The sequence below is a fragment of the Hesperophylax consimilis genome, chromosome 14 (assembly GCF_061612785.1).
Source record: "Hesperophylax consimilis isolate HC1 chromosome 14, BYU_Hcon_1.0, whole genome shotgun sequence".
Classification (NCBI taxonomy): domain Eukaryota; kingdom Metazoa; phylum Arthropoda; class Insecta; order Trichoptera; family Limnephilidae; genus Hesperophylax; species Hesperophylax consimilis.
The window spans coordinates 26,106,425-26,131,394 of record NC_142849.1 but is presented as its reverse complement, the minus strand read 5'-3'; the positions used below and the strand labels follow the sequence as shown (position 1 = coordinate 26,131,394).

The 24,970-nt window shown below is 34.9% G+C and overlaps 1 protein-coding gene across 1 annotated transcript in view; it reads left to right on the top strand.

Moving 5' to 3' along the window:
* The window catches only part of rin (ras GTPase-activating protein-binding protein 2), a 32,890-nt gene extending 11,189 nt beyond the window's left edge, over positions 1-21,701 (top strand). The window contains exons 4-10 of the mRNA XM_089639655.1: positions 122-280; positions 1,583-1,871; positions 5,724-5,932; positions 7,897-8,080; positions 9,684-9,815; positions 11,367-11,578; positions 18,811-21,701. Of these exons, the coding sequence (XP_089495781.1) occupies positions 122-280; positions 1,583-1,871; positions 5,724-5,932; positions 7,897-8,080; positions 9,684-9,815; positions 11,367-11,578; positions 18,811-18,987 (1,362 nt within the window). The 3' untranslated portion in view covers positions 18,988-21,701. The remainder of the gene's footprint in view (positions 1-121; positions 281-1,582; positions 1,872-5,723; positions 5,933-7,896; positions 8,081-9,683; positions 9,816-11,366; positions 11,579-18,810) is intronic.
* Positions 21,702-24,970: the final 3,269 nt, after the last annotated feature.

Sequence of the window (24,970 nt, the reverse complement as noted above, 5' to 3'; positions counted from 1 at the left end):
GCATCAATACAATATCAAGTCTTTTGCTACACTAGTCTAGTCACATTATTACCAACTTTACTACTTTATTTTCATAAGTAACTCCAGTATTACTAATACTAATAATGTATTCCGTTGTTAGGTTGATTCGCAGGCGACCCTGGGAAACGGCGTGGTGGTTCAGGTCACCGGAGAGCTCAGCAACGCTGGCCAGCCCATGAGGAGGTTCACACAGACCTTTGTGTTGGCCGCGCAGAGTCCCAAGCAGTACTACGTGCACAATGACATCTTCCGTTACCAGGTAAACAGACTTGATAATGTTAATACTGTGTGGTACAGCGAAGACAGTCTTCCTCAGTTAAGGATCTAACGATGACACCCCGTTCCAACTTCCGTTCAAAAATCGGATGCCCTAGTGGCATAATTGTGGAGGTTATATGGAGCTGTTCGCACTTATCCAATATAATTAAAAGTCTGACACAGCAACCTGCTCGCTCTCCAGTCGTAAGGAAGTGGGTTTTTGACCGTCCGATTTTTAAATGGAAGTGGGAATGGGCGTCCGACATCTGGTTTTTTGTCATCTGATTGTAAACGGTGGAAATGGGGCCTGAAAGATTTCACAGTGTTACGCATCATCATGGAATGCCTACGTTAAAATATGAATGAACCGATCAATGCCGCTTATGCCGTTCAACTGGAATTATTGGCCGCACATGATATTGAACTTGCATTGTCGATACCTTATTAAGTATAAATTAAAAAAAATTCAAATCAGTCAACGGTAAAATGGTAATAAATATTTTTGTATTTCTTTGCTGAAATTAAACATTTTGATGAAGTCCCTTTCTAAGATTGTCTGAATCAAATGGCTTTTTTAATTGACTGTACACTCTGTAAATTGGTTTTGCTTACACAATGACATGAGCCAGAGGTCATTGAATTTATTTGAAATAAATTCAAGGGGCCAAAAAGATTCATTTTTCAATACTTCACTGGAGCAACTTCGGTCGTTTCAATATAACCACTCGAGCGATAGCTGCAGAAATTTGGGGAGGTGATTTTTATGAATTAAAGTGAATTTATTTTGAACTTCCCGCAATCTGCTAATATTATGTTTAGTTGCTAGCTTGATTAAGTTTCTATTGAATATCAAAATATGTTACCAAAGTTCTTCTCATTGAATATTCCGTATGGTATTTTGTATTGTGAAGTCTGCATATAGACGCCATTTTAAATTGTTTTATAAAAATAGGACATCTGCTTACAAGTTAATTTTTTTTTAAATTCTGTGACTAAAGACAATGCCAGTAGATCAAAGACAACATACATAAATAGTTATATTCAATACTGCCCCAAGTAAGTACAAGGTAGGACAATTTTGGTCTATAAATTTACAGTAAAATATATAAAATCTAAAAATATGGGATAAATGGTGAAATCTAGCTGGATTCACCGGTTTTAAACCACAGTATGCAGTTTATATGTTCACATATTAATATTAGGAGATATGATTTTGAGAAAATCACTTGAGAAAAGATTTTATATTGTCTTGATGAGTTTTCCCTCTTGTAATAATTTTTATATTTGTTATTATTCTTTTCAGGACTTTGTGTTCTCGGACGATGATGGCGAATGGGAATACACTCGCTCCACTGCCTCGCCCGTGGTGCCCCCGCAGTCCTCCCCGCCCACGCCGGCTCTGGCCCCCGTGCAGACCCCCGCAGCGCCGGCCCCCTTGGCCCAAGCCCCCGTGGCGCAGGCCCTCACCCCTCCCGCACCGGCCCCCGCCGTGGCTCCCGCCACCGCCGCGCTACCCGCCCCCTACTTCCCGGCACCGCTGCCACCCTCGCCCCCGCCCAATCAGCTCAACGGGCATCAGGATGAACAGCAAGGTAAGAGAATCTTTAGATTATGAAATTTTTACCATACTTCTCCATGAGAATGTTCTGGCTTTTGATTCTTCCCAGATTGATTGGCCCCGCTGCGTCTGTACTCCTTTGGTACTTTTTTTATTTAAATGAACCGTTTTAATTTAATTTCAATAATTACATATTACACTGAAGTTAAGCTTTAATAAGTCCATTTATCAAAACATGGTTGCATTAATACATTACCAATACATTGTACATTGAATCACCATACTAGGCAACTGTGTGTTTCATGGTGACCAATACATTGTACATTGAATCACCATACTTGGCAACTGTGTGTTTTATGGTGACCAATACATTGTACATTGAATCACCATACTAGGCAACTGTGTGTTTCATGGTGACCAATACATTGTACATTGAATCACCATACTAGGGAACTGTGTGTTTCACGGTGACCAATACATTATAGTTATTGTGAATAAAAAGTTAACAATATAAAGTAAGAGTATTTGGGCCTTTCAATAAACTTGTTTCAAACCTTACACAGCTAATAACCAACTCTTAATGTAGAGTAAATGGTTGTTTCTGAGCTGTACAAAATCTAAAACACGCCCATTAGTGAGGGGGGTAAAAATATAAACATCAGAAGTAGATGTGGTTCTTAATTAAAGTTCTAATTTCTTAATGAAAATGCATTTGTACAAACAAAAGTTGAGGGGTAGAATATTATCTACTAAATACAATTAAAATTGTATTTTTTCCCCTCTCTTTGGAATACAATGCTCAAAAAAATTATTAGAGTTTGTAAAGAGAATATGTGAATATTATATATAATTAATGCTGGAGAGATGGATGCAATCAATATATCAAAATAAAATATAACTGAATAAATATAAAATATAATGAATATTAATTCTAGACTTGAAATAAGTAGAAAACATGTCAAAATAAAAATGGATGGGTATGTATATCCACAGAATAAAGAATAACACTAGAAGTGCCTTCCATACAAATTTGGATGGAAACAAATATTCCATTTAGCCCAATAGCCCAGCACTCCGTCTCACTTACACGTCTCATGACTGACTTCATTATTTTCCATCCCATTTGAATTTAAATACAGTTGTGTATTGGAAATTTAAGCCTTGATTAGGCAAATATTTTGATCATGAATCATGGCCACAAGGCGGCACTTCTTGTGTTATTCTTTATTCTATGGGTATATCTGAGACACCATTTAAACAGTACGATCTGCTTCGGGTAGAACTTCATAAAGAGACACCAGTCCCAGATAGACTAGAGGTTCTGAGTTCTGCTTTTTAGTCGCCACCATGCCTTTTTATTTTCTGTCTTCGTTTTCATGTTTTCATTGAGAGTTGTTGATATTAATTTCAGTAATTTAATTTGAACCGTTTAAATTCTTCTTTTATCATTTTAATGCGTATTACAAGTTGATAAAATACAGTCAAACTTGGTAATAACGAGAATGAGGGGACCGATTAAATTTGCTCCTTATAGCCATTACTCGTTATGTCCAAAATAGGTTTTTTAAAAGTCATACAGTAGAACCCCGTTAACTCTACTATCAATATATTCGCAAGTGTATAGTATATTTTGAAAATACGAGTTGGTATTACTTATTTAAAAAATAAATTAGTAAAATACACTTACTACTCAAATTTGTTTTAAAGATTTCATTTTCATGATTCTCAATTTCCTTCTCAAAACAATCAATGCATTACAACTATCATCGCCTGGTGCGATAATATCAGTAAATTGCCTATCTTATTATCACAGGGTTGTGCATATTGTACCGCTTGTAAAATCTGACTTGTCATAAATAACTAAGCTTGCGGGATTGTTATGCTTTTCGGCTGTAAAATTTTACTTTTCACAAACCAGCGATGTAGGCCAACCCGCGGCCCAATTCTTGTAGCCCGCATATCAATTTCATACTGTCCACTTGGCTATAGAGAAAAATCTAAATTATTGGGGTAATTCTTGAAAACCCTTGCTGACAACATTTTTTTGTAGAGTTTTGGTTAATTTACACTGCATGTCCTAAATGGAATCGAATTTGAAGAACTGGTTTTGCATAACACGAAATTCAAAAAATCAATAGAAACTATATTAATCTTAAATTTTGCTGTCGACCCCCTCCCCTCAACGAAAACAAAAAAAATCTACTGCTTGAAAAATAGGCAAAGAAAAATGTGCATCACTGTGATAAATTAACCCCGTGCAGTGATAGGTGCGCAAAACTAGGTACCTTCATACACATATTTATTGGTTTTTAAAACAAAATTGACGACGAGTTGTAATACAAAAGAAAACGTAAAAAGGGAACAAATTTGCAAAGCTCATTTTTCTCATGACTTTCGCAGATTTTATGACAAATTTACATAGTGCCTGATGGATATCAATGTTTCACATAGCCGACAATCTTACACAGGTATTGAATCTGTTCTTCACGGGATACGACATTCCCGTCAGCCACCGTTGCGACAGGGAAGCTTACTGTCGCACCATGTTCGTTTGTTACTGCTAACTTCAAGAATAATTCCCAATTATTCGTTTTTTTTCAGACCCATTCATATATTCAGAAATTGTGTTACAAAATTATTTGCACGGTATAACAGTGAATCGACCTCGTTATAACAATCAACAATTATATGAAGATAAGCCTGAACTAAAATATTGTTTTGTAATTGCTCACTATAGCCGTGAACTCGTTATTGCCGTGAACTTGCTGTTGTGCCGCAGTCGTTATAACCAAGTTCGACTGTATACTAAAAAGGGCCACTATATGCATTTGGCATAAGCAAATTAATATTATTATCCAATGTCTATTAACCCTTGAGACGTTGTTGATTTGCACGGATCGAACCTTCTACAAGCTTCCATTTTTTCAAAGACAATAACAAGCACTATTTCGTTCTCTTTCTGACATAAAAGTAATAATTAATTTTTAGATGAGAGGAAGAGAGATATATGCATTTTAATAATGTGCGGTCGTTCTGGGACAAATATGGTCTTAGGAGAGTATAATGCGCGCACAGCATTTGGGACTGTTTGGGTCTTAGAAGGTCCCAAGGGTTAACTAGTAGAGTGCCGATCGTGCTCCAGAGACACATTCTAATACCATCCATGCTGGAATTTTTTTGCAATGCGATTTTAACCTTTATGATTTGAAAACTGTAGAGAGGACAAAATCAGAATCGCTTGCACTAATAAACTATCGACTCTAATTTCATGAATGTAGCCTCTACGACAACTCGGGAAATAAATTGTTAATTGTTGGCTTTGTGAAAATGGAAGTATGTATTTGAGTTTTCAAAGTAGTATAAAGGTCATTATTTCTTTGAAAACACCTTTTGATTAAAGTTTTTCTTGTAGATTATGTATTCACCTTTATGTAAAAATAATAAAACCAGTTTTTATCATCGAAGAAGTTATGTATTCGTATAAATGTATATTTTTTGACAGAACTCAATTTGTCAACAGTTATTTAAATTTTTTTTAGATAAAGTTAGCTATTCTGGGGAAACATATTACGATACAAACATGAAATATATTTCAATAATAACGGTAAACAGAAAGCAATTGAAAAAAAAAAACTTTGTAAAACTCGCTATTTTCACTCTGCTCTGTGTATTTTCATCCGTCAAACTAGTGTATTCTAAAGATTTTCTGCTTCCGCTCTCCACAGGTTAAATACGTGAATAACTCAGTACGACTATGTTTTGTAAAAATCACCTAAAGGTTTCAAGGATGAATATTATTTAAAGAAAAATATTTTTTTATTATATGGAATAATGCATTTCTGTAATACTTTGCAAATCTCTCCTTCATGACGTAAAATACTTCCAGGAAACCTGTCCATGGGACTGGGAGCCAGCGACTCATCCTGCGGAGACATGGAGGTAGGCCAGGAGATGGAAGAGGCGCCTCTGCCCGTCGTCCACCACCAGCCAGCGCCCCCGGTCAGCACGGAGCCCAAGACCTACGCCAACCTTGTCAAGTCAGGGCCCCCTGGGAGCTTCGCCCAGGCCATGCAGCAGAACAGCTCTTACTTTTTGGTAGGGCTTTTATCTTAATCTCTCTAACCACAGAGTTTTCTTTTGAACGTTTCATTCAAATGTCTCCAGTTTAGCCTATTCTTGGTGGCCATGCCGCATGCACGGCATATTTCGAACCTATTATTTGCTTTTAATCCATTCATTTGTAATTAGCAATTTTTGTCATAAATAAAGGTACATAAACATCAATTAACCCTTCTGGTATATCTTTGAATAAAAAATTGAAATAAATGCAAAGCGAAAGCTTGGTTTTCTCTCTTTCTAACGCTGCTTAAATCATATATCTCGCCATAGCATTACAAGCCGTGAAGGTTGGAAATAAACTGTCTAATTTCGCATCTTTCTTTTGGGGTACCCCAGGGATCCGTTTTGGATCCAGTTCTCTTCATCCTTTTTACAAATGATGTCGCCAAAATAATCGAGTCATTTGGTCTCTTGTCTCACTTCTACGCTGATGAACAGCAAGTTTATTTTTACTGCGCTCCAAACGAAATCAATAGTCTATAAATCCGTATAGCTGAATATTTAGAAGCAATAACTCGTCTGAAGCTGAATCCATCTAAGACTGAGTTTTTCTGGCGGCCACAAACAAACGTCAACATTTCATAGACGATTTACCTATTTCCGGCAGAGATATCCCAAAAACAACAGTCAAACTTCTCATTGTCAATTTCGATTCGAACTTATCGTTTAAATGTCAAATAAATAAGACTGTTAGCACTTGTTTTTTTTCACCTTAGACAACTCAAGTCTGTCGAAAGAAATCTTCTTTCAGAGGCAACAAAACCACTTATCAACTCTTACGTAGTCTAACGTCTCGATTACTGCAATGGCATTTATGCTAACCTTCCAATATATAAAACTGACGAACTTCAATCAGTGTTTAATGCAGCGGCACGGCTCATAACCGGGTTCTCTAAATATTTGTACATTTCAAAACACCTTTATAATCTTCACTGGCTCAAGTGCCCCCTGAAAGAATCCAGTACAAGTTGTGCTGGATGGTGTTTAAATCCATCAATGAAATGGCCTTCCCCATCTCTGAATAATGCATCCCGGAAAATACTGGTCTGAGGCAGTCAATTCTTAGACTGATTGAACCTAAGCGCAATCCAAATACTAAGTTTGGTGATCGCGCTTTCGGAGCATCTGGGCCGAAGGCTTGGAATAGACTCCCTCCGGAAACTAAGAAGCATAACAAGTCCAACAGAAATCAGGTCTAAACTAAAAACTTACATTTTAAGCTCTCTTACCCTTAAATTAAATATACCTGCCTTGTATTACATATATAGCACCCCGTTAATTCGAAAAAACTCATAATTCGAAATTTTCACCAAAAAAATATCCCCAGAATTTTTTTTTGAGAGTATCATTATGGTATTACCTATATAGAACCCCGTTAATTCGACAAAAATATCCCCATAAATTTTTATTCACACAAAATGATTTTTTAATTCGAAATTCGTTAATTTGTAATTCGAAATAAATTTTTGTCTGCGCATCAAAATTTGTCCGAGTAATTAAAAAAAAATCGATTTTTGCGATATTATTTTTCGTAAATCTGAATTTGAAAGATGGCCGTGGCGGTAAAATGACGAAAAATCTTATTTTTATGTATAACCACATAAAAATGTATTTTTATTTTGTTAATCTGAATCGATGAAGAACTTTCGGAGATTTAAGATTTTGAACAAACAAATATTTAAATTTTTATTTATGTAGAAGATTGGCATCATTATAATTTATTTCTTATTGAATGTTTCAAAATCATATTTTTTTGATTTATTGAACATATTTCAAAAGAATTTTTTACAATTTTCTTTAAAAAAAATTCTTCTGCATGTGGGTTTTTTTTATCAATTTGTCTTATCACATTTACATGCCGAGTTGAAATTCTTACATTGGGTTATAAATGCAAATTTCTGGATTGTTCATCATATTAATAAAATATCCACAATTTCCAGGGTCACGCACCCCGTATTCAGGCGCCCGGTCGCGTGTCAGAGTCCCAGGGCCCCACCGGCCAGGGAGGGCCAGGGACCTCTCCGCCTGCGCCCCCGCAGCACCAGCGCACCCGCCCCAGTGGCCGGGACGGGGCCTCACGTGGCCAACACGCAGCACACACGCCCCGTCAGGACTCTACCAGTGGTCAGTATTCATCAAATAACCATCTTATAACTGAGTGTGGAATGCTGTCAATTTGTATTTATTCCGGCACCATATTGATTATTTTTATTTGAATTATTGTACGACAGATTAATCATCCGTTTACAGTACAAGACTTATTTTAACATTCTTAACATTTGTGAAGATAGATTCTAAACATATACACAAATATTAATGTTTTTTAAAGCATAATTGAATATATCTACTATTTAATTTTTTTTAGTCAATAACACCTTCGTCTTGTCATGTTATGCTGTGCTAGAACATCTGTTCTGCTGTGTGGTGTCTTGAATAATTCACGTGATCATGGCACAGTTTTCTTGCACGCCATAGCATTCCAAGAAGAATGTGCTATCAATAGAGTTATGCAATATATCAAAAATATATGTATTGCAAAATTTGCATAATTGGGTTCTGGGCTAAATCTATTTGATGCCTCAAGCAAATCCATAACTATGGTTCATGAATAAGATCCGTGCGTGCACATTTAGATAAACCCGAGGATTTTTTTTCTGGATTTCTTCCAGTATATTGTATTTTGTTTGGTGCACTCACCACTAGAAGACATTCAGGGTATTCAGATTTTCATAAATACGTCTAATAAACACTGACGGTCGGTACGAAAATTTAATTAATTTATAAACGACCGTCTATGTGAAAACCTTATTAATTGAAATGTGAAATAGAAACTGACATTTCATTGAAAGATATATAAATTACTTATCCAGTCAAAGGGGGTTGTTTATCTGTTGTCTAAACTTCCAATAATAATAATAATTTCTCATTGAATTTCGTCATTTTTAAATGTTCTATATTTTTCTTCATTTTAAAGATCGAAGAAGTCGTAAAAATAAAAACCATTTTGAGAAACTAGATAAAATTACCTTCTAGATTTTTGTATTTGAAATACACTTGATGTTTAAAATGTGTCTCCACCATGCAGGATATTGGAATTATGTTTGATAGAAGGCTGATATTTCATGCTCATGTTGAGATGGCTTCTAGCACTTCCTTGAGAATGCTGGGGTTTGTTCTACTCACTGCAAGAAATTTTAGAGATACCCGGGTTCTCATAGTTTTATTCAATTCCTTGGTAAGGAGTAGACTTGAAATTGGGTCAATAATTTGAAGTCCATACCATTGGAGAGAGTTAAGAAGAAATTTCTGAGATTTCTCTACATGAGGGAGTATGACTACTACCAGTGGCTTTATTCTACCGATTTTTTTGGGTATGCTCGGAATAGCTTCTTTCCAAGCCTGCAGGATTGACTTGCCAATGGTCGTGCCGGTGGGGAGAGCGATCTCGATTATGAACAGAATCAATTTGGATATTGTTATTTTTAGCATCAGTGAAGCTGCCTTTAAAAGGCAAGATCTATCATTACTAGTATAGTTGATAATATCCACTGTTTATATTTATGTAAAAAAAATTATGAACAAATGTATTTTAAAAACGCATTAAAATAAATAACTTTGTAATGTTTTTAAGATGAATAAACTGAATTGAATTGAATGCATAAATGCACTTACCTAGGAATCGCCTCTGCCACCCACCCAAACTTATAGAACCTTTTTGCCCTTCCAGAGTCCAGCAGCCAGCCCCGAAGCGGCGATGGTGGTGGCAACACCCCTCCCACTTCCACCACGGGGGGAGGTCGCCGCTACTCTGACAGCCAGCAACTGTTTTTGGGAAATCTGCCACACAGTGCTACCAAGGGTGAGTCAACTAATCAGTCGATCGTCGATGATAATCCATCACCGTGTAAATCATATTTGGCCACTTTTCAGGAGAGACGAGTGAAAACTGGCGATGATTTTACCCAAACGGAAGGCAATAGAGATTCGCGTTGATTCTATTTTCATTGTAAGACGTCTTGTAAAATTCTTCAATAGTAACCAGCTGCTAGCCCCCTACACATCTCAAGAATGCCCAACAACTGAATTTTGAAGCCACCTCTGGGCTGGAGCCCCATGATACTTGATAAACCTACTTGATTCTGTGCAAAGGAGGGCAGTTAACAGACCGATTGCCATCTCTAGTGCCCAGACGCAATGTTGGCATGCTGAGTCTATTCTACAGGTATTTTAATGGAACCTGCTCTAAGGAGCTAGAAGCATTGATCCCGGTGCACATGCGTGAAACTCGACGTACACGGGCTGAACACCCGTTCACAGTTGATGTCTTCACGAGAACGGGCCGCTTCTTCGACTCATTTTTGTGTAAGACGGCTCCGTATGTGGAACGAGTTGCATCTGTTTTTCCTCCTTCATATAATCCGGGCATCTTCAAGACCCACATTAATAAATCCCTCCCTACAACCCCTATCTTAACCCGCCTTCCAACTAGAGGCGGCTCTAGAGGTCCAGAAGTTGAAGGTCAATCGAAAAAAAAAGCTTCTGCTTTAAGGGGTGGTAAAATGGGATGGGGTTGGGTTGGTTTTTCGAAATCTCACGTAGACAGTCTCACCTTTGTTTTGAAGGTCAGGTGTGCAAAATTTCACCAATCTTGGAATAAAATAGTAGATATATTTTTCCAAAGGTCTCGTTTTTGCAACACACCCTTGGGTTGATCCAAAGATATTAGAAGAACGAGATATGCTATGTTGGCCGCCGGACCGTAGGGGGAGTACTATCTAATTAGGGTACTTTGAATACTATCGGGACGTGTACGCACAGAAATCTGTTCTCTGTATTAGTGCGGATACCTTAGCTTAAGCGAAGGTGTGCAGTAGTATTGGTGAACAAAACCGGCGACACTGGGCAATACAATTCCACACAGTATGAACTGCTCATAGCACATCTCGTTCTTCTAATATCTTTGGGTTGATCCATAAACATTTTTTAAATACTGCATCCACTGTAATTTTTGTATTATGATTGAGTAATTTCCAGTATTTCAATACTGAAGTGAGTTGCCAGCTACAAATTAAAAGAAGTGTGCGCATTCAACCCAAAATAGTGAATCAATCTGACTTGTAATAATAATAAATAATGTACATAAAGCTTTAAAATGATAATGGATAGCGCTAGATTGCTAGTATGTTTATACAATTTTGTATGTATGATAGACATTGTTGTTGGATTAGTTTGATAGTTGCAAATTGCTAGGTTTTCTTTAAAATAAATTGTATAAACTGCAATCATGTCCCACTTGAAATGCAAGGTTTCTACATTGTATATCCGAAGAGAGCAACATGGTTTATTGATACGGAAAGTTTAGAATGCCTAAAATATTAAAGCAACTTAAAGTATAATTTTGTCCTGACAGAGGAACTGCGCAACCTGTTTGAGAAGTTTGGCGCCATCGCCGAGTTGCGCGTGCACAGCAAGCCCCTGGGGGGCCCAGGAGGCCCGGGAGGCCCTGGTGGCCCCGGGGGCCCGGCGGCAGGACCAGGAGGCCCGGGAGGGCGCGTGGTGCCGAACTATGCCTTCTTGACCTACGAGGACGCACAGTCGGCACAGGACTGCCTGAACCACGGGGTGAGTTGTTGATTTGATGCCAAGACCATTTATATACCATTAAATACCAATTTGTTATAGTTGAGCCCACTACAAGTGAAATGACACTAAATGGATTGGAAATAAAACTAATCACTACGTGATTATAGGAATTAAAAAAATACCATTATAATTAATTCGCTTTTTAACATGGATGATAGTAATTTAACCTTTTGAACGCGTTAATTTGCTCCGTTTTATCTATACCCGTACGCGGTACATATTTTCAAATACCTATGCACGCAATTAAATGTCAAATTATAGCATTCTGGCATTATTTATTGGACTATATAGACAGAACAGATTATTCTCCACAATATGAAAACAAATCCTCGTGTTTCAACACTCTTAGATGTTTATAAAAACAAAAACATAAAATTTCATACAAAGACGTACCGTATCTTTTGAATGTGGTCCCGCCATTCACTCGCCGTGTGTGTACTTAGGCCACTGCGTTGATAGACATAAGTGGGACACCATGATCACTTATCATTTTTAGTTCTGAAAACTTTTTCTCAAACTCTTTTCTAAACTCAACACTTAAAAATAACACATAAATTTTATATCACTTAATAAATATTGTTTTTTAAGCACTTTAGAGGAATCTCTGTCTGTCACATTTTTTTGGAACTATGGTAAACTTTAAAACAGGGTTCGATACATAAAGACACACCACATTCTTTACATACGTATCTCGTTAACTGCATTTTTTTATTTTTCAATCGGCATACACGACATCGTCTACGCGGTTTTTTTATTTTGCCAGTTGATGGAATCAATTCGGCCATATGCTTAGCGGCATATTTAGGCAAAACCCGAAACGGGTTGAGGTGGGCTGATGTATTAGGCTCTGGTATTTGAGAAATCTCTGGTTTATATTTCTCAACTAGTTGCATAATAACCGCCAATTGAAAATCTGCTAGAGATTTTTTTATACCTGTCACTTGGGTGTACAAAATAAATGAATTCAATAAATATAGGTCAAGTATGTGAAAAAATACTTTTTTATACCATTTTATGGTCTTCCTCATACAGGATAAACTGCTCAGCATCATGTCGCTTTTGTCAACAGCTCCCATAGATTTATTGTAATCAATGACACAGGCAGGCTTGCGAATGGGTTGTTTAGTTTGGTGATTTATTTTACTGGTTTCCTTAAATGAGTTATCGTGCAAGGTAGTTAGCATATGTACATCCCTTTTATCACACCATTTTAATGCTAAAAGGGGACCGCGGCTTTTTGACTCAAATTCGCCTTTTTTCAGTTTAATAAATTTTGGCATTTCCTTCCGGTTCTTTTTTACCGTCCCACAGGCATTTGTTTTTTTCGAATGCAAAAAATTGAATAAATTTGGACTTGAGTACCAATTGTCACACCATAAATTGTGCCCTTTGCCAAAATAATCAGTTAGGAGTGTAGTAACAACAGCGCCGGTTATTCCCAAGTTTTGTTCATCTGTAATTTCCGTGCCTTCTCCGCAGTAAATTATGAAATCTAGAATGTATCCAGTTTTCACATCACACAAAACAAACATTTTGATTCCAAAGCGATGTCGTTTTGATGGAATATATTGCTTAAAAATTAGCCTACCCTTGAAAACAATGATACTTTCATCTATACATAGGTCTTCATAAGGTATCACAGACTCCTTAAATAGTGTTCGGGTGTGATTTAAAACTAACCTTATTTTATAAAGACGATCTATAGGAAGCGAATTTGAGTCACAGAAATGTAAATTTTGCAACAACAATTGATATCGGTCTCTACTCATGATCTGGCCAAAAATAGGGGAACTTAGAAATATATTTGTACTCCAATACTCTTCAATAGTCAAATGTTCGTTTCTTGTCATAAGCATGGTTATTGCAAAAAATAGATACATTTCTTCAATACTTGTGTCCTTCCACTTATGAATTCGTGACTTCGCACCAAATTCCTTTGAAATGAGAAGAAAAGTATGGTAGTCGTTTGTTTCTCGAACAATTTCATTCATAATCGAGCGATTTAAAAAATGTTCAAAAAAATCACTTTCTGTTGAATTTTCGTTAAATTGTACAGAAACGCCGGATTGAAAATCATCAAATTCGTGTACTATTGGAATATGAGGTCCAGACACCCAGGAGTGTAGCACTTCTTCACTTACAGACTCATTCGCTTGAGTTTCTGTATCTGAAAGTTCCGAAGGTTCAAATTCATCTTCGGACATTTCATAATCAGAATCCAAAACGTTCAATATATTTTCAATTTCATCATCTTCCAAACTATGGGCCATTTTTTATCCGAAAAATCAAATGAATTAAAAAACTAAAAACTTGTGAACGTTTCCTAATAAATTTTGAAATAGTATATAAAACACGAAAATAACACGCACTTTAGTAATATATAACTAATACATATATATACAGGGTGGCCACAGACCTGGAAAACCGGGAAAACCGGGAATTATCAGGGAATTTTACCGAACCGGGAATTATCAGGGAAATGTCAGGGAATTTTAAAATATTCTTAAAATATCAGGGAATTCCAAAAATAAAACGAAATTCGTTATTTACGATTTGTGAAGTCCCAAAGTTGTGTTTTATTAATTTTACTTGCGGCGTGTGTAACAAAAGATATGCAGACAAAGACAAACTAGATAAGTAGGTATTTTTTTTATTATTATTTTCGTAAAAAGCCCTTGCAACAGCTTGTAGGTGCGAAATCTGTAAAGAAAAAGCTAGCAAAGTTACAACAAAGTGTCAAAAGGGTCGGACACCCAGTACGGTCGTAATAAAATTTAAAAATCATCATTATCAACATTTTTACAAAGTGTCAATACAGTAGAACCTCGTTAATTCTAAATCCACGGGACATCAAAAATCAAATTTCGAATTAACGAATTCCCACGTCATTCGAATTTTTATGAAAAAAAAAAATACGCCGAAAATCGATTTTCTCGGCCGCCTCTTCAAATCCGGGTGGTATTTTAGCTGTAAATTCGTATAAATACCAATTATTTCTTTATTTTCGCGGCCGATTACCGTAGCGGCGGGCCCTTTAAATTCAGATATTCGCAATAAATTCGTAAAAATGCTATATATTTACGCATAAATCGAGATTTCGCTGCCGATTTCGGTCGCGGCCTACCCTTTAAATTGAGATATTCGTAAAAATACGATATATTTCCGCGTAAATCGAGATTTCGCGGTAATTTTCCGCCGCAGCCGGCCCATTATTTCAAATATCTGAATTTAAATTCGTAAAAATACGATATATTTCCGCGTTAAACGAGAATTCGCGGCCGTATTCCGTCGCGGCCGGCTCTTAAAATTCAGATTCGAAAAAAATTCGCAAAAATACGATATATTTCCGTGTAAATAGAGAATGCGCGGCCGATTTCCGTCGAATACGATATATTTCCGTGTAAATCGAGAATGCGCAGCCGATTTACGCCGCGGCCGACCCTTTAAATTAAGATATTTGATATAAATTCGTAAAAATATGAAATATTTCCGCGTAAATCGAATTTTATCGGCAGTTTTTCGTCGCGGCCGGCCTTTTAAGTTCAGATATTTGAAGTAAATTCGTAAAAATATGTCATATTTCGGCGTGAATCGAAATTTTTCGGCCGATTTCCGTCGCGCCGTATTTTTTAACTCGGATATTCGAAGTAAAGTTAGTAAAAATACGATATATTTACGCGTAAATCGAGATTTCGCGGCCGATTTCCGTCGCAGCGGGCCATTTAAATTCAAATATTCGAAATAAATTCGTAAATATACGATACATTTACGCGTAAATCGAAATTTCGCGGCCGACCCTTTAAATACAGATATTTGGTGTAAACTCGTAAAAATACATTTTTCGGCGTTTTACCGCCACGGCTGACTTTTAGATTCAGATTTACGAGATATTATGATTTATTTTCGCAAAAATCAAATTTTTTCGAATTTCACGAACAAATTTTCGTGCGCGGACAAAAATAAATTTCGCATTACGAATTAACGAATTTCGAATTAAAAAAAATTTTGTATGAAAAAAATTTTCTGCGGAAATTTTTTTGGCGAAAATTTCGAAAAAGGCGTTTTTTCGAATTATCGGGGTTCTACTGTACTTACTTTTGTTTATTTGTCTATTTTTGTCTGGTCTTTTCATTTGTACACAAATTGTCTTCAGGCGAAATATCATAAATTTGTAATAAGTGTATTTTGTTTTGAATAGATCATTGTGGTGCAAGGAAATAAGAAATGCTTTAGATGACGGAATTCCCTTTATTTATGTATTCTGTTCTAATTTTCTGGCGTAGATGAAAATCGTTTTTCAAAATGAAAATTTTGAACGATATGTCCTTATACCAAATAAAACATATCAGGGAAAAATATAAAAACTGCCCTGGAAAACCTGGATTTATCAGGGAATTTTGAAATCCGTTTTTTGTGGCCACCCTGATATAACAAAATATATTTAAATTAATAAAGTATATAGTAAAGTCAATAACTCAGTTTTGTAACACAGTAAAATGTTAAAAAATACGCGCAATCGGCACAATATGGTCACTCGTGGATACAGTAAAATTGAATTTGCTAGACGAAACACAAGAAATCAAAAAAAAAATGATTTCTGAAGTGAACAAATTAATTTGAATTTTTCGTAATAATTCAATATTACAGCAGAACACAGAATGTTATCGGCGCAGATTCCACAGATCAACTCGGCGCGCGCAAGCGCAGATAACATACTAGTACTAACGCCATCCGTTGACAAAATTGTGAACTAAAGCACTCAAAGGCGCGAAGAGGCGCACTTGATTATGGATCTTTTTTTATGAAATACAATTTTATTTTTGAGAAATACTTGTAGATGTCAGCATCGTGATAGTTCTACGAATGTCCAAGCGAGCAAGAAATACATTAATGACGAAAGAGCGCTGGAATATCGGCCGTCAAAGTTTCCGTATCAACTGTTGATACGGCCGCGTGTGAGTATAGACTTTTTGCCGTAACAACAGTTGATACGGCCGCGTGCAAAAGATTAAGAGATTTTGGCTACCCCCTAATGGCCTTGGCACTATTCGCATCAAAAATTGTAGAAAAGTACCGATACTTTATTTTATTTATTAATTTTTTTTTAGCCATTTTCATATCAAAGTTTACATATATCTAATTTTTATTTTATTGACATACTCAAATTATTATTTAAAAAATATAATAATAATTTAAGTGTCAATAAAATAAATACTTAAATTATTAATTTAAAAAAAAAAAAAAAAAATTTAAGTATGTCAATAAATTTGACTTCCGATTTTATGTCCGGGTTAAATCTTCCCCATAGGAAAAACTAAACCCTTCCACACACTTTTCCACAAATGATCATCTAGTCAATCAACATTATGCAAGTGCATTATATAAGCAAAATAAATACAAAACAATACAAGAACAACACGTCAACTCACCAGAGATCAAATGGGAAAATAATTCACCGACTCAAGATATTTTCATATCAGAGGGTTCGACTCGGTAGAACTCCAACAGGGCCTATAAATCCTACTGATCCCTCAACATAAATATTTTAAAAATCTTTCGTTATCCTACATGTATTCAAAATGACCGACTTTTGCATCTTTATATATAAATTTTTTGATAGATCTAATACGCCTAAATTTTTAATGAGAGAGCTAGATATAATGCCAGTAGCTGAAATAACGAATGGTAATATTTTTATAGTCTGAGAATGCCAAATTCTTTTAATTTCATTTCCTAAATCTGTGTATTTTCTTATTTTTTCACAGATTCAACAGATTTTTGAATATTACAGGAATTTGGAATAGCGACATCAATGATATAAGTTATTTTTTTAATTTTGTCATGTAAAACTATATCGGGTCTATTATGACTAATCTTTCGGTCTGTTAGTATGTATAGTTTTATCATAATATATTTAAAAAAAATTCGTTTTCTAAAAATGAATTTGGTTCGTATTCATAATATGATATTATATTACGGCAGTCAATCAAGTTATGTTTTACCAAACTTTGGTGAATTATTTTTAAAACTTGATTGTGCCTAAATGTATACTCGGACGGTGCTAATATAGAACATCCCGATATAATATGTTCTATAGTTTCCGGAAAAGCCAAACATTTTCTACACAAATCATCAATTTGATTTGTATCTTTGATTTTTATTTTTATTATCTTTGATTTTTTTATTATTATTGCTTAATTTTGATTAATATTGCTCCTACAAGCCAGCTTGAATCCATCAATTTTTGCGTTGCTTCCAGCAGCGCAGTATAATATGTATTGTATTCCTTTGCATAGTAAACTATTCGTGTATTGGCTTTGTCCCTTTTTGGCAGTCTAATTTCATTTCACTTTCTTGCGTTCTTTGTGAATGTCCTTTTTGTATATGTAATAATAGTGAAACCCAATGAGATTTTTTATGATTATATTGATGATGGTCATAATTAACACAATTCGGCCGGGAAAGGTAGTTCTACCCCTTAGGTCAATTGATGCTTGCCGGCGGGAAGGGTAGTTATACCTTTTGCGTTGGCCTCATTTTAATGGCAGAAAAAACAGAATTATTCAATGTTTTTTTTTATATGTTTCAATCTCTTTGTAAAGGTCCCAACTATATGTACGCAATTATCGAATCGTAATGCAAGTCTTATTTTATATTTATCTTTGTGCCTTTCGTTTACATCGGTATTTCAACAAAAGGATAGTATATTATTTGTTAATGTAATAATTCAATTCCTGGAATGAGGGTTTTTATGACCGTGAAACCCGATTCGAATTGCTCTGTTCCGCCCCACTCAACTCCTATGTGCAAGCGAGCGAGAGATGTTGGGCGTATTTAAAGAAAGCAGGCATGGCCAAATACCGATAGGCGGACCGTTATAAACATATTACAAGGTTAATTGAGTTGCATTTCAAATAATATTCGATTTTCGATTAGTACTTTTATAGCTTGGGTATTGAGTTACTACGTAGAAATTTTTATTAAAATATTTGAATTATTTAAGAAGTTACAGCGATTTAAAACAAATTAAAGAAATTCGCCCGAAAACACCATAGCGCCAGCGCAAAAAATACCCCCCAGAAATGTGTTAGGATGATCTGTATTGGAAGCATATTATTATCAATCTTATTTGTCTCGTGGTCTAGTGGATTAGTCTTACGATCACACTAGTAAATAAAAACAATATCGTTAATGTTATAATTAATTTGCAGTCCCTCTATTACCCGGCTGAGAATGCCCCCGATGCCCAACTGCTCAACGTCCAGGAGAAGAAGTCTCGTCCCGGCGGCCCCGGGGGACCTCGCGGTGGCTCCGGCGGCGGCCGGGGAGGTTCGCGCCCCCCACGCGCCCCCTTCCAGCGAGGCACCTTCCAACCACAGCGTCGCTAGCCACCACGTCCCACCAACCTCAATTCCCAACCAACCAACTGGCACCCGCCACCGCCTGATTAATATGTCCCATTCTATTGCCGATAAACACGCTTACCTCTGAGAATTGTGTATGCAATATGCTTACACACAATGTCAAAAATCATCTTGTAACTACATCACGTTTGATGACCGCCAAATTGACAATCAGTCCTAGTTTGAATTTTTAAATGGTTCTTTTTTAGATTTTTGATCAAATTGTGATCAGCTGACAAGCATAATAATTTGACCGCAATGCTTGATGGCTGACTAAAATTTTACTGAAACCTGAAACGAGCCGAGAATCCGCATTTAACGTTAAACTCTAATTGGTGCCGATTGGCCGATTTGGTAGTGATCAAATGTGAAGGAGTTTAAAGCACTTCAACGTAAGTCAGAGTAAATTTTTGTAGAGCAATGTACACCAAATGACAGTTTAGGTTTGTGGGAAAGCAGATAGATGACAGTTTCCATGCAATACGCTGTAACACTATCCGCTTCCCTACAAACCAAAATACATACATGGCTTCAAGTGATATTGCTTTCACCATCTCTTTTTGACATTGTGTGTATCCTTGTGGTGTTGAAATATTAAACAATGCCTTGCATTGGTTTTGCAGTGAATTTTTCAAAGAGTTAACTTAACCTGTTTATAACTTTAAACCATTTTTACATATCGTGGATATTAGTCCATCCCCGCAAGTCATATTTGTGACAAAAACCAGTGGCGATTTCTCGCATTTATAATAATTATCATTGTACAACCATTTCCCTTACTTTAACAATTGCACTACATATTGCCACTGTCAAATAATGGCATTTAAAGATAATGGATTTACAGCCAAGATGAAGATAATATGTATTCTACAATCATGTGGCCAAAACAAAACATTCACAAAAGGGAAGAGTCGATTATTCTTCTTTGTAAATACTTTAACCTTATAAAAGCAAATATTTTCAACATATTAATTCAGCGGTCAAAATATGGAATTTGCACAACAGGTTAAATTTAATTTCTTCAAGTAACCAACCTTTCTAAGGTTCGTCTTTAATATTTTCTCACTTAAAATTAAATTCCGCCGGTAAGCGTGTTTTTTAGGTACGTGCAAAAGGTTAACGGAAATCATTTTAACCATATTCAATGTATGTACTAACAAAAAATTTAAACATTATTTTATAATTTGTCATCGCTTTATTCAATTTATTATTATTTTTAAGATCTGAGTTGCATTCATTTTGAGAAGTGCGAGTGATACAATACTTTGGAAATAATTATGTTAATCCATTTTTTGTGCGGGACAGACTTTAGACATTTTGAATGTAAGCCATTAATGTATCCTCCCCCAGTTTAAAGCATTTTTTTACGCTGCGCAGTATGTATGTACATTAATTTATGAAAAATGTAAAAAAATAATAAAATAAATGTGGATTCATTTGATGAATAACTTTGCATTTAAATGGCTTTTCATTTCTGTGTTGGCAATATGATTATGATGTCTTTATTTTTAGTTAATTATCTTCATTAATAGAAGAGGTATTGATTCATTGAGGTATTTGTAGAATAAAAAGTATAATTTGGTATCTAAATAAAATAAGAGCGACGAAATTAATTTAGATGTGTTCAAAATAAATTTAGTGGACTTAATTTAAATGAGTATTGGCACAAGGTACAACACTACGCCTTGACTTGTATCATGATTTTCCATAAAAATCATTTTAGGTTGGTATTATTTTTAAAACCGAAAATAAAATTTGTTTTAAAATATCAACCGATTGTATGAAAAAAACTGTTTAATATTTTTCTTTAAGAGAAATTAGAATATTTTTTTTTCAGGTTTTATCAAGGAGGTTCAACATAAAAATAAATTTTTTCTGATGCAAAAATAGCAATCATAAATTTTTTGTTTTGTAAAATCGTGATAATCGGAAAACGAGTCTGCTAGTATCCACGTGTTATTTTCAATATCATTCATATTAACATTGCTTAGGTCTGTACTGATGTATGTAACCATTTTTGGTTAGAATGATTTCCTCAATAGTATGAACTTTGTGTCGCAAGTATTTTAGGCAACTCTAGTAACTGATAAATACATATTATTAACTGAAGTCAGTTAACCTACGAGCTGCAGTTTCTTCTCTGTATTCAATGCCAAGTTTGTCCAATTTTTTGACATTAATTTCTCACCCTACGAAAAAAAAAATGGCTTGTGATTTAAAAATTCAAACCTAAAAGATCTTAAAAAATGTTACGCTGTTGGCTAGTCATTTTATTTACCACAGAAAAAGATGAAAAAAAAAATATTCCCAGTTATTGAAAATAAAAAAATATTTATAATATTATTAAGTGTAATTTTTTAAATAATACTCAAATAATTAATATCTTTGATGTTATATTTATTTAAGAAATAATAATTCTGGCTATATTTATGTATTATAATTTTAATGAAGTGAAGAGTTGGTAGTGCAATCTAATCATTCCATTTGTAAATTTACTTTGATCTGCTGTCGAAACTTAACAAAAAATTGGACAACCCTTCCATAAAATATCTTAAATCTTCTCTCTACCCTGTGTTTAGTTTGTTAATGTGTTTGATAATGATGCTTTAAGGGATGTATTCAAAGTATTCATTATTTAAAATACAATTTTTGTAACATTTATGTGAGTATTTGATAAAAATAAATACATTAATTTTTAATGTCTTGGTTTTTAATTTTTACACACATGCAGTAAAAACAGGGTTGCCACAGATCATGAAAAACAAGAAAACTGGGAATTAATTGGAATTTTATTGAACGCCAATTATCACATTTTATTACATATCCCCCCTTTAGAGGTAAAATTCGTTAAGTAGGTACACTTTTTGACCAAAATGTCATTTCTTCATTATATGCATCGGTAGAGATCTGTATCTGGAAATGATTATTAATAATAATTATAATAATATTTTGATGATTTGTATAGCGCCATTTTTGTGCAAAATCACCTGAAGGGCGCTGTACAAATATATAATACATTTCTACAATGATCTATGTTATTACTAACTATACAGGGTGTATCGGCACTAACCCGACAAACTTTAACCAGCTATTCCTTAGCACATTTGGAGTAAAAAATGTTATGGGCACTTTGCTGTCCGGTAACGTTTTTTTTTAATAAAAAATTAATTAAACATATTTTCACCACATGTCACCACTGTTTTATCCTTTGTCAAAGTTTGAAAGCAACGTCGCAACTCAACTCGCGTGTCGCTGCGAACAAAGCCCGTATTACATAATCCAGTACTAGAAAATAAATATTTTATTTAACATTAATGTTTATTCACATTTTTCGTATGCGAATCACTGATTGTCTTCTTGTATTGTACACATCAGTTTTATTTTTGTATCTAAATTGTTTCATCTCTGGAATGCTCTGGTTTCACCTCTTACGCGTTTCACGTATTAAATAGTCTTATTTTGAAACTAAGAAACTAATTAGTAGGTTTCCTGAATTTATAATCGAAGTCCAATAATTCTGAGCACTTTTAAAAACAATTTTCCTCACTTAGGTACTTATCACTCTTATCAGTAATAATAATTGGATTATTTGAACAGCGCCGTTGTTTTTTAAATCACCGTAAGTGCTCTGTCAAAATGTTACTTACTAGGCTATCCTACAACGTATATTTTTTAATAAAATTAGTTATTTACAACTTCGCGGAATGTGATTTATTAATATTATTGCTTATGTTAAAAGCCTTCCAGAATTACCGGAACATAACGAGCAGCTTGACACACTTAAGTTTATTTCCACTAATTTGAAGGTACAAAGAATGTATAGTTTTAAAAACAGTGCTGATGAATCAAAAAACCGTTCATATAAAACTGCTGCGCAACACACTCACTCAAAGGAAAGCACTCACACAAATGTCATGACTGCATTGCAAATGACCATCTGGCAAATGAATGCTGCCAGATTGCTAAGTTATTTACATAATAATTATTAAATTTTATTTAAAACATCCCAAATTTTTTAAAAACTCGACAATAAATTACAACTATAATTTAAAAAAATATTCTTAACCCCACGCTTTTTCGTAATTGATTAATTAATCCAGAATTTAAACGTTGCTTGAAATGACTAGCCGTATTTGGTGACCAGATCTGAATATCCAGGTACTTCCTCACCTTCCACTCCTTCCCTTAGCCATAAAACTTTCCCCAATTCAACATAAAAATTGTGTAGATATATCGGATGTAATAAAATGCATGATAATTAGACCCCAAAATACTTAATTATTCAGGGAAATAAACCCCTGAGTCATCAGTTGGAAATACCAACGACATTAAGTGAAATTTTAAACAATGCAATAATAGGAATTAGCAAATAATAATTTACGACAATTTACTCGGAAATCAATAAAGCCAGGATAATAAAAATAGAAAGTTATCACCTACGTCGTCTGTAAGTGGCTTCACCACAGTTTGATAATGCCGTCAGAAGGTGAAACAGCTGTCACGCGTAATAATAATTACAACTAGCAGAACTTGTTTATAAACACACTGTTTTTATAAATTTAATAATAAGACTGTTAAAAATTTAAAAAAATCTCTAAATTGAAATGGAGTTCTACAAACTAAACTTAAAATCAAATAAATTTATTGCGAAGGTTCAAAGTACTGTACTGTAATATTATATTAAATAGTAGGTACTTGGAAATATTTTAATAAATTTTTTACGTGTTTAATTATTACTTGAAGTCAGATTAAAGCGATTAAAAAACCCACCTGGCAATTCTTATTCGAGTTTCGTTGTATACTTACGTATTGGCACGCTTTTACAATAACAATGGTATGGCATCATTCGTCTCATTTATAACTATTATTATTTAGTGTGTAGGAAAGAGCGAAGATGGTTTTCGACACACTTGCTTATGCCCACACGGGACTTGAGACAGAATACGTGTGAAAGAGATGACAGTAGCGCGGCGTTGCCAAGTACTTTACCCCTATACTGGGGGCAGTAACGGAGTGTGGAAATTTTATTTATTTTTTGTTTTTAAAAGAAAAAAAATGTTACCGGACAGCAAAGTGCCCATAACATTTTTTACTCCAAATGTGCTAAGGAATAGCTGGTTAAAGTTTGTCGGGTACGTGCCGATACACCCTGTATATGGAGATAATATACAGTACAATACTTATCTGGTAGGTCACTTGAGATTAACACTTAATTAACATTAACTAATTGTTTATTTAATGAAATTTAGATACAGGATTTAGGACGTAATTGGAAAATTGGATATAACTGGACTTTCTCTCAGGTATGGTATATTTAATTTAAGGGTATGATAGCTTAAAAAGGTAAGTTTTTAGTTTAGACCTGAATTCTGTTGGACTTGTTATGGATCTTAGTTCCGGAGGGAGTTTATTCCAAGCCTTCGGCCCAGATACTCCGAAAGCGCGATCACTAAACTCAGTATTTGGCTTGCGCTTAGGTTCCATCAGTCTGCCTACAGTAAGTATATACAGTAGATATATCTGAAAATAATTAGTAAGTAAAATTCATTAAGTAGGTACACTTTTTGACCAAAATGTTTTTTCTTCATTATATACATCGATAGAGATTTGTATCTGGAAATGATTAGTAAGTAAAATTCATTAAGTAGGTACACTTTTCGACTAAAATGGCATTTCTTCATTATTTACATCGGTAGAGATCTATATGTGGAAATGATCAGTAAGTTCCTAGGTCCTTATTTGAGCAGATCTTCTGCGGAAAGAATTATTATGGGCAGTTTATGTAACTTTGATGTAAAACTCAGTTCAATATTCAGATCTGGCCACCAAACATAGCTATCGCCATTTCAAGCAACTTTTGATTCTCGATGTTGGTATGAGTTGGTTGCTGTATCGCTTTATGCTGTTGGGAACACTTGTCACAGCAAAGTCCTGTTTTGACTTGACCACTTTGTGTTTTGTCTGCCTG